Source organism: Zeugodacus cucurbitae, chromosome 3, assembly GCF_028554725.1.
Source record: "Zeugodacus cucurbitae isolate PBARC_wt_2022May chromosome 3, idZeuCucr1.2, whole genome shotgun sequence".
Classification (NCBI taxonomy): domain Eukaryota; kingdom Metazoa; phylum Arthropoda; class Insecta; order Diptera; family Tephritidae; genus Zeugodacus; species Zeugodacus cucurbitae.
Genome location: NC_071668.1, coordinates 14,856,074 through 14,870,762, shown reverse-complemented (window position 1 = coordinate 14,870,762; position 14,689 = coordinate 14,856,074). Strand labels below are relative to the sequence as shown.

The window sequence follows — 14,689 nt, the reverse complement described above, 5'->3', positions numbered from 1 at the left end:
ATAGAGGGCTCTTAAAAGCAATAACTTCGGATACAAATTATTCTACAGAAAAAATTTAAACCATATGTACCAAGGTCAGGCTGCTGAAATTCTTTATAGGGCTTAAACCGATATACTAGGGAGGATCGAAAATCATGGTGCTAGAATATTGAATTATGAGATGAACTACTAGATTTCTTGCTGTCGGTTGTTCCAACTTCAAATTGGCGATTTTTTAATATGTATATTGGTTCGCCATTTTGAATTTTTGAAAAGTAATGTAAAATTCGTAATCCGCGACTCCAAGAACCTCGGGGGTTCTAGTTTCAAGCGATTCCGGTGAAATTTTCTAAATAGCGTCTGCCATTTTGGACCCGCCATTTTGCATTTTAAAAAACCGACATCGGATTCGTAATCAGCGACCCGGCAAACCCCCGAGTTAAAAACGCTATCCACCATATTGGTTTTCTGGAATTATGTCAAAACCCTGATGCGGTTAAATGAACCTCGGATTCGAATTCAGCGACCCCAAAAACATAAGGCACACGTTGTAAGACCACCAGGTAATCGAAAACATTTTTTTTGGCTGTGTAATCATTTTGTATAGAAAGCTTAAAGCTCTCAAAGCTTGCCTTGCTTTTGGATCTTTATTTGTTGATCTTTGAATGACTTGAGGAGACATCCCGATGCTTGATAGAATTAGATATATTGAGATAACTTCAAATCCAGATGTATATCCAGAGCATCTTCCGTAACTTCATGATTAAACCGCCTTCAATTTACATAAGAAAAGGGAAGACTTCTTAAAGGAATCAGAACGATTTATAAATAAGGTTGGCAATATCTCCCTTCCGACTACAAAAATTTTATTACTAGAGCTCCAGGGTCAATACGGAAGAGGCGGAGTGAGTTAAAAGCTGTTCAATGATCAATTCTCCATTCTTAATAGTCTCAAGCGCCTTCAAAATATATTATTTCAACAACTGGGATTTAATTTTGGATTTTTTCTTTCTTTCAATCAGGTGGTATAGATTCTTTGTCCTAACCAAGGGGGTTACTATAGTAAAACCTCTTTTCATAAGTCGAAATTATCGAGCTTGTTCCCATCTCGATTCTGGAACCGAATTCGAAAATTTTCTCAAGAAAAAAAATAAAACTGACTAAAACTGAAATTAGACCACAAGAATCAGAAAAAATAGAGAAAATTATACTGCCGCCCGCCTAAACATATGCAATATGTTCATTTATTCTGTTCATACGCAAACTATTCATATATTCATTTTAAATGGAATAAAAAACTTATCATAAAGTTCACCGTTATTTCGCCAACGATTGCGTGGTCACATTATTTCGATTGGATATCATGTCTCACTTACGTGAACGGGCCGCGGCGGCGATATTTTGGAAACCGCGATTGCCCTCAATCGCCGGTCGACTGCGGTGCAAAGAATGATTTGTGTTAAATATTCAAAAAATAAACATATTATTGATGTGCATAAATGCCGGGAGATATTAAATAAATTTATTGACGTTATTTGTGTTGTTGACAAATATTCTTGTATCTGTTTAGCCCACTAAAGCAACGCTAATTATTCCATACACTTTTGCTTTCATTTCGTTTTAGGTGAAAAATATACGAAATTCTCGCTTTGGAAGGCAGCTTAAAGTGGTTTGAGACTCCGCTATCCGCAAGCAACCAATGAAGGTTGGAACAGTGCGACGTCTGCGAGAGTTTGGGAACTGCTGATTGGAGCGCGCGCCAACTGCTGGTCTACAACGGTCACTGGAGAGTTTTAGCAGAGACACGGAGCATGTGTTCCATTTTTCATAATCGCATCAACTATCGCGGTTTGCGCAGCAATTCCAGTGGCAGCAATAGTAGCGGCAGCATAAGAGATTTAAGCAAAGAATTGGATGCGGATCGCAATAATAATGGTGGCAGCGCTGGGGGAGCTGTTGTGGGAGTCAGCGATCAAAATGAACACAACGGGGATGGCGCGACTGAAAGAAAAGCGGATACCCGGTCGCCTCTGAAGAGCGCTAACTCCACGCCGGACAGCGCAGTTGTCGACGAGAACGCCGATCCGCAGTGCAATATGCGTGCGGCCAGCGTAGAACTGGCAGAGCAACGTAGCAGTGTCGAACGCGATGAAGGCGAAGACGAGTCGGAAGAGTTGGCGGGCGATAGCAATGAGGCGCTGGATTTATCCGTGCTGCCGAGCAATCGACTGCCCGGTAGCGGTCATGTAGCATTGGAGGCTTTACAACACACCAAAGTGGCGGTGGCGCAATTCGCCGCCTCAGCGCTGAGTGGCGCACAGAATTACGGCGAAGCCATGAATGAGCTAGCGATGGTGCAATCGACGATACTGAATGTGCAGCGGCAACATCTGATGCAACTGCAACTGATACAGCATCTGCAGAGTCAACTCAAGCGCGCTGGGGATCTAACAATGGATGCGGAACAGCTTGAGGATGAACAGCAGGCTGAAGATGAGTCCGAGCACTCAGCGCCAAAGCGCCGATTCTTGCAGACGCCACCGGCAGAAACGGAAGAGAAGCGGACAACAGCTGAAACTGCGGATGTTGCTCGTCGATGCGCGATCGAGTCGACAAATACTCACAACAACTTGCAAACTGGTGAACCGCTCAGACCTAAGCGTCCCGCATCTACGACGAATGAAGAGAATACAAAGACTGAAGTTATAACCAATACAAAGACGAGAGAGCAGGTGTCAAAGCATGCCAAAAATGAGGAAGGTACTGGTATTACAAATCTCAGTACTGTCGGTCCTACACCACCAACCCATAATACCGCAACCAACAACAACTATCAACCCTTGATGTGCGACATTAGCTCCTCACTCGCCTCGAGCATTATCACGAATCATGATCCACCTCCAGCACCCAATGAGCCCAACTGTTTGGAGATGTTACAGCGACGTACTGAAGAGGTGCTCGATTCGGCTTCGCAGAGCTTGCATGCTTCACATCTGGAGGAATATGAGTACTCGCAGAAGGATGCGCAGGGTAGGGGTGAAATCTTTAAGCATCGCTGCAAGTATTGCGGTAAGATCTTCGGCTCTTTCTCGGCTTTACAGATACACTTGCGTTCACATACCGGAGAACGTCCATTTCATTGCAATGTCTGCGGCAGCAAATTTACAACGAAGGGAAATCTGAAGGTCCACTATCAACGGCATACACAGATATTTCCACCAATGTTGCTAGCGCCTGGTCCAGGTGGCACGGTTGTCGAACAGTTTCCGTCGTATGGCGCACCAGTCGGCGGACCACCGCTGATGCCAGGTGTGACACCAATAAGATTATCTGCACCTGCGGAGGATTGTACGCAGCTGAGTTGTGAGGAGCCTGTGCAGCTCGCACACAAGGAAAAGTACGACGAACAAGCGAAGCAACCAATAACTAACCGCGGCACAAAGCCTGAAGCACCAATTTCACCCATTGATACGCCACAGGACCTAAGTAAGCCGCATCATTCGCCAGTGCTGCGTGAAACTCCGACTATCTTAGAGCCGCGAAAGTCACCAAAGACATCACCGGTAATAAAACCAAGTGTAGAAGCTAAACACGAAAAACCGGAGCGTACTAACAGTCAAAACCCGCCACCAACAAATCAACATGCGCCTAAACGCAGCAGTAGCGCGCGAAAGCGGAACTCTCGCGCCAATACGCCTCATGCCGGCGCCAGCGAATCGCGTAAAATGCATGCACACGAGAAATCTGAACGAGAGCGCGAACGCATGCTGGAAGGCGGTGAGTTCCTGCACAAGTCCGCATCGGCCTTACGGCGCTCATCGCTGAGTCGTAATTCCAGCAATAGTGGGCTCGAGCCGCCGCATATCTCGTCCGAGTACTCACTGGCGCAGATGGAACGCATTATTGATAAATCCTGGGAGGATCTCATCGAGATCGACACCACATCGGAGACTTCGAAGCTACAGCAGCTCGTGGATAATATCGAGAATAAGCTAACCGATCCGAATCAATGCATTTTCTGTCACAAAGTGATGTCCTGTCGCAGCTCGCTACAAATGCACATACGCACACACACCGGCGAACGACCTTTCCGGTGTAAAATATGCGGACGTGCCTTCGCAACCAAAGGTAATCTGAAGGCGCACATGAGCATACACAAAATCAAACCGCCAATGCGCAGCCAATTCAAGTGTCCCGTCTGTCATCAGAAGTTCTCGAATGGCGTCATACTGCAACAACACATACGCATACACACGATCGATGACGGCAGTGGCACTTTGGTCGGCTTGCCGGGCGTCAACCTAAACGGTGGTATGTTGGGTGCATTCTCACTGCCAATGGGCGCACTGCCACCGGGCACACCCAACACCGCCGAAGCTGTGGCGGAGCATAATGCACGCATGAAGGCGCACATGGATGCAGCGATCGAGGATCAAAACTCGAATAAGTCAATGGGCACTTCGGACAACTTTGATTTCTCCACGACGTCCGATTACTCCGGTCAGCGTTCCGGTTCGTCGCAAGGTGATTTCGACGACTTCATGACCATGGACAGCACAGATGATTCACGCGAAAACACGAGCTCTATAACGCCCTTCGATCGTCGTCTAGCCGACGAGTATGCCGACGAGCATATGCATGAGTCCGTTGGTGAACGCGGTGAAAATGCTGACCTGCCCAATCCGATGGCCGCCATGGCAGCTGCTGCGGCTATGGATCTCTCGGCGCGTGGTTTCCCCACAAATGGTGTGACACAGAAGGCGCTGGAACATCATCTACCCATGTTGGGTATGTCACCGAATTTTCTGCTAATGGCTGCGGCGCGCGAAGAGATGCAAATGTTGGGCGCGCACGCCAAATTTCCGCTATTGCCTTTCGGACCGCTGGGATTTATGGGTAAGTGTGGTGGTCGGTCTTCTTGGTAGGAATGTGTGAAAAAGTGCTTAGTGTAATCTAGCTCGGAGCGTTCATAGCCGCTTTAAATTTCTTATGCGCAATTTAAAAAGGGTAAAATTCCATTACAACGTCATCTTTCATTTCGTAGACGCCTCAGCTGCTAGGAGCGGTGTCAGCAATACTGAACTCTCGCTGTCATGATACAAGGAAAAACAGTGTTCTTAATTAACGATCGCGCATTTCCTCGATTCTTAAGCTTTTTCTCTTTAACAGATTTATATTTACTCACCACAATTCTTTGTTTGGCTCACGCTGTCACTACAATTCAATACAATAAACTTCATTCGACTCGCGCTAGCTCGTATTTCTTGTGTCATTTTCGCGCTGTCAAGTGACACATCTGCAGCGAAAATGACAAAGACTCGACGTCTGTGCCCTTTGACCTCACGCGCAGTGACAAGCGACGCGTTTGGCGTACAATTTGAGCGGCATAATTCAATTTATAGACTCGTAAATAGCTTCGTAGCGCGCAGGAAATCACTGCATACGCTTGTATTGTGCAAAAAACACTCGCCGACGAAGCTGTACGCTCGTTTGCTAGCGTTGACGCATGAATCAATCGCGCTGTCGGCTTTGGTGGCGCTATTTTGGTATAGTTCGTTAGTTTTTCATTTATCAGCGTGCTAAATAAGATCATGCGTGTATATCGTATATAACAGTCCCCATTTAATGAGTAGGCAATAATTTAAATTTAAATAAAAAACAGCTGTAAGCATGTTCAACACATTTGCAATGTGTTTATTGATGTATATTTATCATTTCCCCCGATTTTTAGTGTCACAACTCTTTTTTGTTGAGGAAAATTTATCGTCAGTGAAATTAATGCTTCGGATGTGTGAGAAGCTCCTCAAAAGCAAGAAAGTTATTTATTACAAAGGAAACGACTCTTTAAAAATGGGAACCAAATGAAAAAGACACCTATTCAAGGCTATTGAGCTCCCATTTTTTGATAATCAGGCGATAAATTTCTTGCTATCACGAATATATCGATTATTATTCGAGTAAACCGAACAACAGAAGTGGGTCCCGAGCTCAAAATCAAAGGCAAATCAAGTTGTTTCAAGTTCTCAAAGCTTACAGATGGAAAAATAAAAAAAGTATATAGAGAGAGACTTATAACTAGAGCTTCACTCATTCATTCCAATATTACTATCAGAAATCAGTCTATATCACACTCAGCTATACCCTTCCAACTTCGTTAAATATACTAAAGAAAACTGGATAAAGGAAAATGGGAAAAAGGAAGTATATAGTCAAAAATATACAAAAATATAAAAGTCTTATGATTAGGTATATGAGAGCTAGGGGAAGTTACACTATAAGAAGAAAAATATTTCCTCTAAATTAATTCATTCATTTTCCACACATGTCATCAGGATGTCAAGAAAATATAACCGAATTTCATTCGAATCGGTCGAGTAGTTCCTGAGATAAGGTTTTTGACCCATAAGTGGGCGATGCCACGTCCATTTTCCATTTTGTAAAAAAATCTGAGTGCAGCTTCCTTCTGCAATTTCTTCTGTAAAATTTAGTATTTCTGACCTGTTTCGTTAGTGAGATAACCCGCTTTTAGTAATTTTCAACCTAACCTTTGTATGGGAGGTGGGCGTGGTTATTATCCGATTTGAAATAATTTCATGATGTGTGGTGTGGTACGAAAGAGAACCGAGTACAGTTTGGTTTATATAGCTTTAATGGTTTGCAAGATATGTATATACAAATAACCGACTTGGAGGCGGGGCCAGGCCCACGGGGTCGGGCCCACATCCAAATATGCCCCTTCCTAGTGCGATCCCTTGTTCCAAATTTTACTTTTATAACTTTATTTATGGCTTAGTTATGACACTTTATGTGTTTTCGGCTTTCGCCAATTTGTGGGCGTGGCAGTGGTCCGATTTTGCCCATTTTCGAAAGCAACCCTCTCACGGTCCCAAGGAACATGTGTACCAAGTTTCTTCAAGATCTCAATTTTTACTCAAGTTATCCGTTGCACGAACGGACAGACAGACATTCGGATTTTGACTCGTCTCGTCACCCTGATCAATTTGATATATATTACCCTATATCTAACTCGTTCAGTTTTATGACTTACAAACAACCGCTTTGTGAACAAAACTATAATACTCTCTTAACAACTTTTGTTGCGAGAGTATAAAAATTATAATTATTATATGTATATACTAGAGTTTAATACCTTCATAACCATACTATTTCTCTTCATTTCTCTTCTTAGGTCTCCACCCCCAAACGCATTTGTGCAATGTATGCTTCAAGATCTTCCCCACTACGACAGCATTGGAGCGTCACACGCATAGTGAACATACCAAAGATGTTGCTAATAACACAACAAAAACGACAACAACAACACCAACAGCAGTAGCTACTTCGTCAGCCACAACAACTACTTCTCTTGCTAGCAACAACAGCAGTAATACAGCGACAACAAGTGCCACTGCATCGGCAGCACTAGACACAACCAGTCGTTCTACGAATTGCGATGGAGCATCACCAACATACAATGCGAAGGTGAGTAGAAGCAATTGAAATGGGAAAAAGGGAGAAATTCGGGGGAATGTGATTTGCGCTAACTAATGTAACTCATAAATTTCGCAATATTTCATATTAATTACCTACAGTGAACTGAATAAAAGTGGGCAGAAATTAATTTACGTTTTGAAGAGATGTATACCCAGTGAGCGTGAAGTGTGGTCTTTAAAATATTTTTTTTTTTCAGATAATATTAAAGTTTAAACTAAAATTTTCTGTATTTTAAGTGAGTTAGTGTTGCCACATGTTTTAAAACCCAGCACAATTTATTTATTTTTCATGAGAGGGGTTTTTCTTAAATTTATATTTTATTTTTCCCAGAAATTCGATTTTTATAATTCCTTTTACTCCGAAATTAGATAAAAAATCGTACCGATCTGTTCTGTAACGGTCTTTTGGTGTTATTATTTGTATATACAAATTACGAAATTTTAGTCAGAAAGTCAAAATTGCTACTTATGGGTTTACTATTTGAAAGAACTTAGGTAGGTAGGTAAAGTGGATGTTAGATGACGCGCCTAGGTTTTTAGAAGGCTAATTGTGAATCCACCGGGACTCAAATCCCCTTACACTAGAATGTCCTTTGTGAACCACTCTGGGGCTTTTATGAAGTTGAGCAACTTAACCAGTTTGATGTTCGCAACCTCCGAGATATCGTCGAGAAAACCGTGTCAGATTGTTGAGATTATTTTCCTGTACAATGCTTTGCATTCACATAGAGGATGCACCACAGTCTCTTCCTCTTATATTTTTACAGTAGTGATTATTTGGCAACCCCAGTTTGTCGGCATGTGTTCCTATCAGATAATAAGCAGTTAACACTTCCTTCCTTTTAAATATATTTAATATATATTACTGATATATATCATATATTTACTGATATATATCAGTAGCCGGTACGTACAGCCTTTATTCCAATCAGGCCACGTTCTCCTGCTAGTTGAGCAAGTCACAGATCCTTTATACCGGGATTCGGCCTATCTATGACCTGCTTATCGATTAAGTGTCTACAAGTGGCCAACAGCATGCACATATCCCCTTTACTGGGATCCAATTGTAAAGTTGTGCCCAATCGCCTGCTTCACAGTTACCCGGAATATCACTGTGTCCAGGAACCCATTGAAAGTTTATCGTATACTAAGAAGTCAGTTCCATTAAAAGCTCATTACATTCTTTTACTATCTTAGAGGAAATTCTTAGGGTCTTAAGTGATTTTAATGCCGCTTGTCTGTCTGTAAAAATATAAATATTTCTCGTGGAAGTGCCCTCTTTGCAGGCTTTCTTTTATTGCAGTAATCTCTGCTTGAAAACCGCTGCTGTTATCTGATATTCGGAAGGCGATTCTAGTATCTAATTTTTAGTACTTACTCGAATAAAAAATATTTTAAATTTCCCTATAGGGGGTTTCTTAGACGTCTAGCATTTCCTAGAGAGATAGCTGTCAAATCAGCTGTTAAAGTAAAAATATGTATTTTACGTATATAATACATTGTTCAGTCATTTTGGAAAATCTCTTAAGAATCTAAAAATGTATCCACTAAGCTCCCTAATAAGTCAAATCCGGCATGAAAAGTTTGTTTTTGAGACGCAGTTTGACTTTAATCATAGTATCAATAAAAGCTTTTCTTTTTTGACTGTTAAAGCCATGTGCACCCATCTAATCAATTTATTGCCCACTGGGTTTCTCAAAGAACACTTGTTTTTCCTCATTGCGCATATAATTCATTTGAATATTAACAAATGACAGCTGAGATCAAGTCGGCCTAACGTCATTATTTGTCAGTGTCTGAGCGCATGCCAATATGTTATTGGTGTTGTGTTGTGTTTTTTTTTTGTTGCAATACGAGTTTTTTGCTGCATGTTGCTACATAATAAACGTCTTTACGGATCATTAATTAAAATGTGCTTATGCGCCATTCGGGTATTCGTTTAAACGTGTAAAAGCCCCGTAAACCTCTTAAACCGTGTATATTTACGAATGCGTAAAAATCTGGCAGCAACTTATATGGAAATTCATTTAAACACATTACGCACCAATGTCAGTGTGTAAAGAACACTTGTAAATTTACGATATTGCAAAAGCAACCCTACCAAACGACCAGCTGATGAATATTATTGTGAAAATTAAAATGGAAAAGGTAAGAATGAAACTCGGAACATAAATTTTATTTAATTGTTGCAATTGTTTTATATTTCAGGATAAAAAGTTAAAGCCAAAGCGTCTACGGCTGAAACCGTCCCATCGCTGGACAGAGTCGCAGTCCCTGCAGCTGTTGCAAGCAGTATCCGACGCAATTAAAGATAGTCCAGAATCTTTTGAGGTAAGGGTTTTAGAAAAGTGAAAATGTTTAGGTACATATGTTTGTTTTAACACGAATTTACGCATATCTTCCAGAAACCGACCTCCCAAAGGTTTTACGAAAAATTGCAGCAAAATACACCGGCACTTCAATCTGTCGTTTGCGTAGCTATGAAAAGCAAAATGAGGTATCTCAAAGCGTTGTACGTTGCCGCGGCAGCCTGGAAAAACAAAACTGGGTCTGGACTACTCGCTAATGGTGACGAGTCAAGCGTATCAGCGCATGTCAACAAAATTTGTCCCAACTTTGACTTACTGGAAGTTATCTTCGGGCAACGCAAAAATGTAAATCCCGGAGTAATTTTTGAAAGCACTGACAGCATTGAAGTACTGGCTGATTCCCCTTGTGCTGATAGTTCGTTAAACGATACCATCGATTCCTACGACTTGTGTGCGCTCGATTGTGAGGATTTAGTTGACCCAATATTACCTATAAGTATAAGTAGCGATTGCAGTGCCGCCGCCGCGGCAACTTCTACACCACAAAGTTCGTTGGACTTTAGAAGTTCAACAAAAAAACCAAAAAGAAAGAGTGAAGCCCCGTTCAATAAATTGATTTTTATTCAGGAGAAAAGGTTGGAATTAGAAGTTAAGAAAATAGAATTAGAAAAAGAAAAAGAAAAGAATGAGGTCGAGTTGAAAAGAATTGAACTGAATAATCAATTAGAAATGAAAAGAATTGAAACTGAATCAGAAAAAGAAACCAAACTGGAAATTGAAAAACTGAAACTTGCTAGTGAAGAACGCATTAAAATGTTTGAAATAGAGTTAAAGTTAAAATCAAAATAAATGTGAAACTTTAAGAGATTTCACATGGTACTTTTTTCGCAAATTTAAAAGATCTCATAGCAAAATACATGTATATTTGAATGTAACTAAATGTTAATAGGCACAGAAGCACTTTTTATTTTTCTGTAAATAAAAGCATATATTAATGGATTTTAAAGATATGTAAACATGAGTTTCAATACTTTATTTTTAAGTTTCCATTAGTGATAACAATGAAAGGCGCTTAGATGCACCTTCAACTGTTGGTAAGTTTTGATCCCCAGGCTCGTCGACTTCACTGTTTTCACTAATGCTTTCTTCGTCAACATCAAAACCACCGTCGTTTTCTTTTAATATAATATTGTGCAATATCGCACAAACTAATATCCACCGGCATGCAAACTTTACCGAATTATCACTCTTTATTTGAATTTTGAGTTCTTTCAAGCTATTAAAACGTTCTTTCAATAAACCAAAGCAATGCTCAATTCTTATTCGGTACTGGCTGAACGTTCTGTTGAACAGAATTCGTTGATTCAAGGTGCCTTCCGTTGCGTTTATTCTAAAAGGAGTAATAAGGGTCGAAGTTAATTTATATGCACTGTCTGCAGCTAACCACTCTGATCCTGTTAGCATTTCAGTGGCGTTTGTGGATAGCTCGCAATTGTTGTATATCCTAGCGTCGTGAACACTACCGGGATACCCCAATACCATATGACGAATTACTAGTTTGTGGTCACACACACATTGAGCCTTAAGTGAATATATATGCTTGCGAGAAAAATATGCTTCGCAATCTACAGTGGGTTTTTCCGCCAATTTTATCTCCGTTCCATCTACGTAGCCAACACAATGTGGTAGCTCACTGAGTGTTTGAACAACTAAAGCTCTACGCTCTACAGGGTCCGGCCAAAACAGAAACTGAGTTTTCCTTTTAATAATTGCATCAAATACCCTGTTGGTCATGACCTATTGAGAAATTTAAAATACAGCTGAAACACAAATTTTAACCGATACATATGTAAATAGCTCACCTGTATTACTCCACCATCGCTAATACCAAACAAACTAGCAATTTTAGTAATTGTTGCTCCTTCTCCACATGAACCCAGTCGGTACATTACTACAGCCAATTGAATTTGGATAGGAAACTGTTTACATGAACGTGGACCATTGAACACTTCGTCATCCTTTATCAGATCAATGATAAAATCAAATGTGGTTTTGCTGACTCGCACAATTTCTCGAAACCTGTTTTCATCCAAATGCGGTAATACATCTATTAAAAAGTTGGGTGATTTTGGGACAGAATGATGAACAAATGTAGATCCATATCTAAAATATGCAGCAGCTGCCAATGCAAAGCTAAAGTCTTCCATAATTTCATCTTCCTTTTTGCGTTGGATTTCTGAAATCATTTATATATTTATGTATATATGCGCCTTTAAAAAATGTAGCATTGACGCAAAACAATTACCGTCATGTTTTCCAAACAGCTCCAACATTAACAAATCAAATACTAGTGATTTTTCGCAAAGTTGAATAAATTTTGCTTTTTCGCTAACTTTCGGCATTTTAATATTTTGACACCCAAACAGCTGTTTAATACATAAATAAGTGGCATTTACACAAAGAATTTGAAGTGCGTTCATGTAACACACTGCGTATTTGCATAAATTTATGCGATGGGTAACATTACACGTTTAAACGAATACCCTTAATATCTTTATGTTTGTATACGTAGTTATATGCATATAAGTAGATATATGAATATAAAAACAACAAAAATATGCATTTTATTCAGACCAAACCACGGCTTAGTAGAACAGCGTGTGGAATAAGGCTTGTCTGCTTTCTCTTTTAAATAATTTTCCTCCTTACAAGCCTCTTATTAATACGAATTCCCCACAACTACTGAGCTTTGTCATTTTTATGAGCATAATTGCTCTCTATTTGGCTTAAATCTTAGCCGTAGAAAGATATCTGTGACATTTTCTTATACATATTTGCCGACTTATGGTTTCTGCCATATTTGAAATGCCACCAATAAGGCGCTTAGCGGCAAATTATGGCTTGTTTATTAACTTTTATTAATTCTACATTTTCTTCAATATATTTTACTTCAAGCTCAATTTACTTATAATCAATAATGCTGGGTTTGATTGGGTAAAAATTGGATTGAACATACTCGTACATACATTGATGTAGTAATAATAGTTTTCTCTCAGTGTTTCTCATAATTGATTTTTGGAATCATACTAATTCGGACTTAATGACTAATATTCATAGATCACTGATTACAGTCTGAAACCATAAATATTTCATGAAGGCAAATTTTTAATTACAACTAGTAAACACCAATGAATTTATACAATAACTATAAATTATTAATAACAACTGAGTAATATATTTTTGTTTTAATTAGTCATCTCTAATTTCGAGGAAATAATTCTCATCATTCAATAATTGCTTAAACTAACTAATAATTATTATAATTTGTACAATTAGTCACTATAAAGCGCAAAAATAATAATATATAATAGTAAAGAATTTTACGAATTCATTATTTTTGCAAATATTCAAAGTATTTAGCAGAACGAACACAGAAATGTGCACAATTCGTATGCATGAGTGAGTAAATATGCTCATAAGTGCATACCCTGTAGGAAAATGCATCAGATGAGAACTGGTTTAATTCTAGAGCAACTGCCGAACTAGTACAAAGTTGTCAATATTCCCCAAAAATCACCAGTCTACAATTAGACACCTTACGAACTCATACGAAGTACTCAAACATTCACCGAACGACAATTGAATTTGCACCGAACTAATACGAAGTAGTTAAAAGTTCACCAATTGACATTTATTTGTTCTCCGAACTCAAATGAAGTAGTTAAATATTCATTTGTCGATCGATTGACTCCCTACGAACACATACGAAGTAGTTAAAGCTCATTGTTTGACAATTAGACACGCTCCGAACTCATACGAAGTAGCCAAAAGTTCACAGAACGACAATTAGGTACTCTCCGAACTAATACGAAGTAGTTAAAAGTATATCGGTCGACAATTTGAAAACCACCGAACTCATACGAAGTGGGCAAAAGTTCACCGAACGACAATTAGACACTTTCCGAACTCATACGAAGTAGTTAAAAATTCTTTTAAAGACTTTTGACTCCCTACGAAATCATACGAAGTAGTTAGAGTTCAATGTCCGGCAATTAGACACTCTCCGAACCTATACGAAGTAGTTAAAAGTATATCGGTCGACAATTTCAAACCCACCGAAATCATACGAAGTAGCCAAAAGTTTACAAAACGACTATTAGATGCTTTCCGAACTCATACGAAGTAGTAAAAACTCACTGATCGACATTTGGCACCCTCCTAACTCATACGAAGTAGTTAAACCGATGAACTTTTTCAATTAGACTAAGCCAAAATAGAATTGTTTATCAAAAATTATACGTCTTAGAAATTTACGCCGGATATATGTATATCTGAAATAGTTTATTTTCGCTGGTTAAAATTTATTTTCCTATCAAAATAAACAATTTTTAAATATTTTATGTGCACAAAATTTGGCTATAATTTGATTTGAAATTGTACAGCAGCATTCAAACTTATTATGAGCGATGGAAAATAAGCAAAAATTTTAACTTAAGTGATCCTTAAACCTACAGTGGTGGGCAAGGAAATGAGGCCAATAAATCGAAATGTTAGATTTGAGTGATTTTAAAGGAATTTATGAGTAAAGGAGACCCTTACAAATGTTTCGTTGCTCCGAGAAATTTCTTATAAAGTTTATAAGTAAATATTTTTAATTTGTGAAGACGGAGTCCCGTAATCTGGCGCTTTTATTAAAAATGTTACACATTTCATTTCACTTAATTTTTACATATGGAAAAATGACATTTACACGATCATTTGCTGTAACCTCACCAACTCAAAATAATTTAAAAGCACAAAGAGTTTGGAGCGCTGTAGCTTCAAGTAGAAGAACAAGTAGACGTTGTAGACACACAATGCAAAGTTGCTTGCAAAAATGAAAAGTTTTAATTGCATTTTAAATGGAGA

The 14,689-nt window shown here is 39.3% G+C and overlaps 3 protein-coding genes across 8 annotated transcripts in view; 2 read left to right on the top strand and 1 right to left on the bottom strand.

The window, feature by feature from the left end:
• The window catches only part of LOC105216277 (homeotic protein spalt-major), a 52,638-nt gene that overhangs the window by 30,497 nt on the left and 7,452 nt on the right, over positions 1 to 14,689 (top strand). For all 5 annotated transcript variants that reach the window (XM_054227037.1, XM_054227035.1, XM_054227036.1 and 2 more), the window contains exons 3-4: positions 1,604 to 4,875; positions 7,169 to 7,461. In XM_054227037.1, coding sequence (XP_054083012.1) covers positions 1,791 to 4,875; positions 7,169 to 7,461 — 3,378 coding nt within the window. In that variant the 5' untranslated portion in view covers positions 1,604 to 1,790. The remainder of the gene's footprint in view (positions 1 to 1,603; positions 4,876 to 7,168; positions 7,462 to 14,689) is intronic.
• On the top strand, positions 9,408 to 10,791 carry LOC128920217 (uncharacterized). The gene is made up of 2 exons (XM_054227041.1): positions 9,408 to 9,803; positions 9,878 to 10,791. The coding sequence occupies exon 2, from the start codon at positions 9,953 to 9,955 to the stop codon at positions 10,628 to 10,630; it is 678 nt and encodes a 225-aa protein (XP_054083016.1). The 5' UTR covers positions 9,408 to 9,803; positions 9,878 to 9,952; the 3' UTR covers positions 10,631 to 10,791.
• On the bottom strand, positions 10,773 to 12,333 carry LOC128920216 (putative nuclease HARBI1). 2 transcript variants are annotated; one of them, XM_054227039.1, is made up of 3 exons: positions 12,087 to 12,333; positions 11,644 to 12,017; positions 10,773 to 11,578 (listed from the first exon to the last, which is right to left on the bottom strand). In XM_054227039.1, the coding sequence occupies exons 1-3, from the start codon at positions 12,259 to 12,261 to the stop codon at positions 10,820 to 10,822; spliced, it is 1,308 nt and encodes a 435-aa protein (XP_054083014.1). In that variant the 5' UTR covers positions 12,262 to 12,333; the 3' UTR covers positions 10,773 to 10,819. The 2 variants fall into 2 exon arrangements, with proteins under 2 accessions (XP_054083014.1, XP_054083015.1); XM_054227040.1 differs by having other exon boundaries at positions 11,644 to 12,333.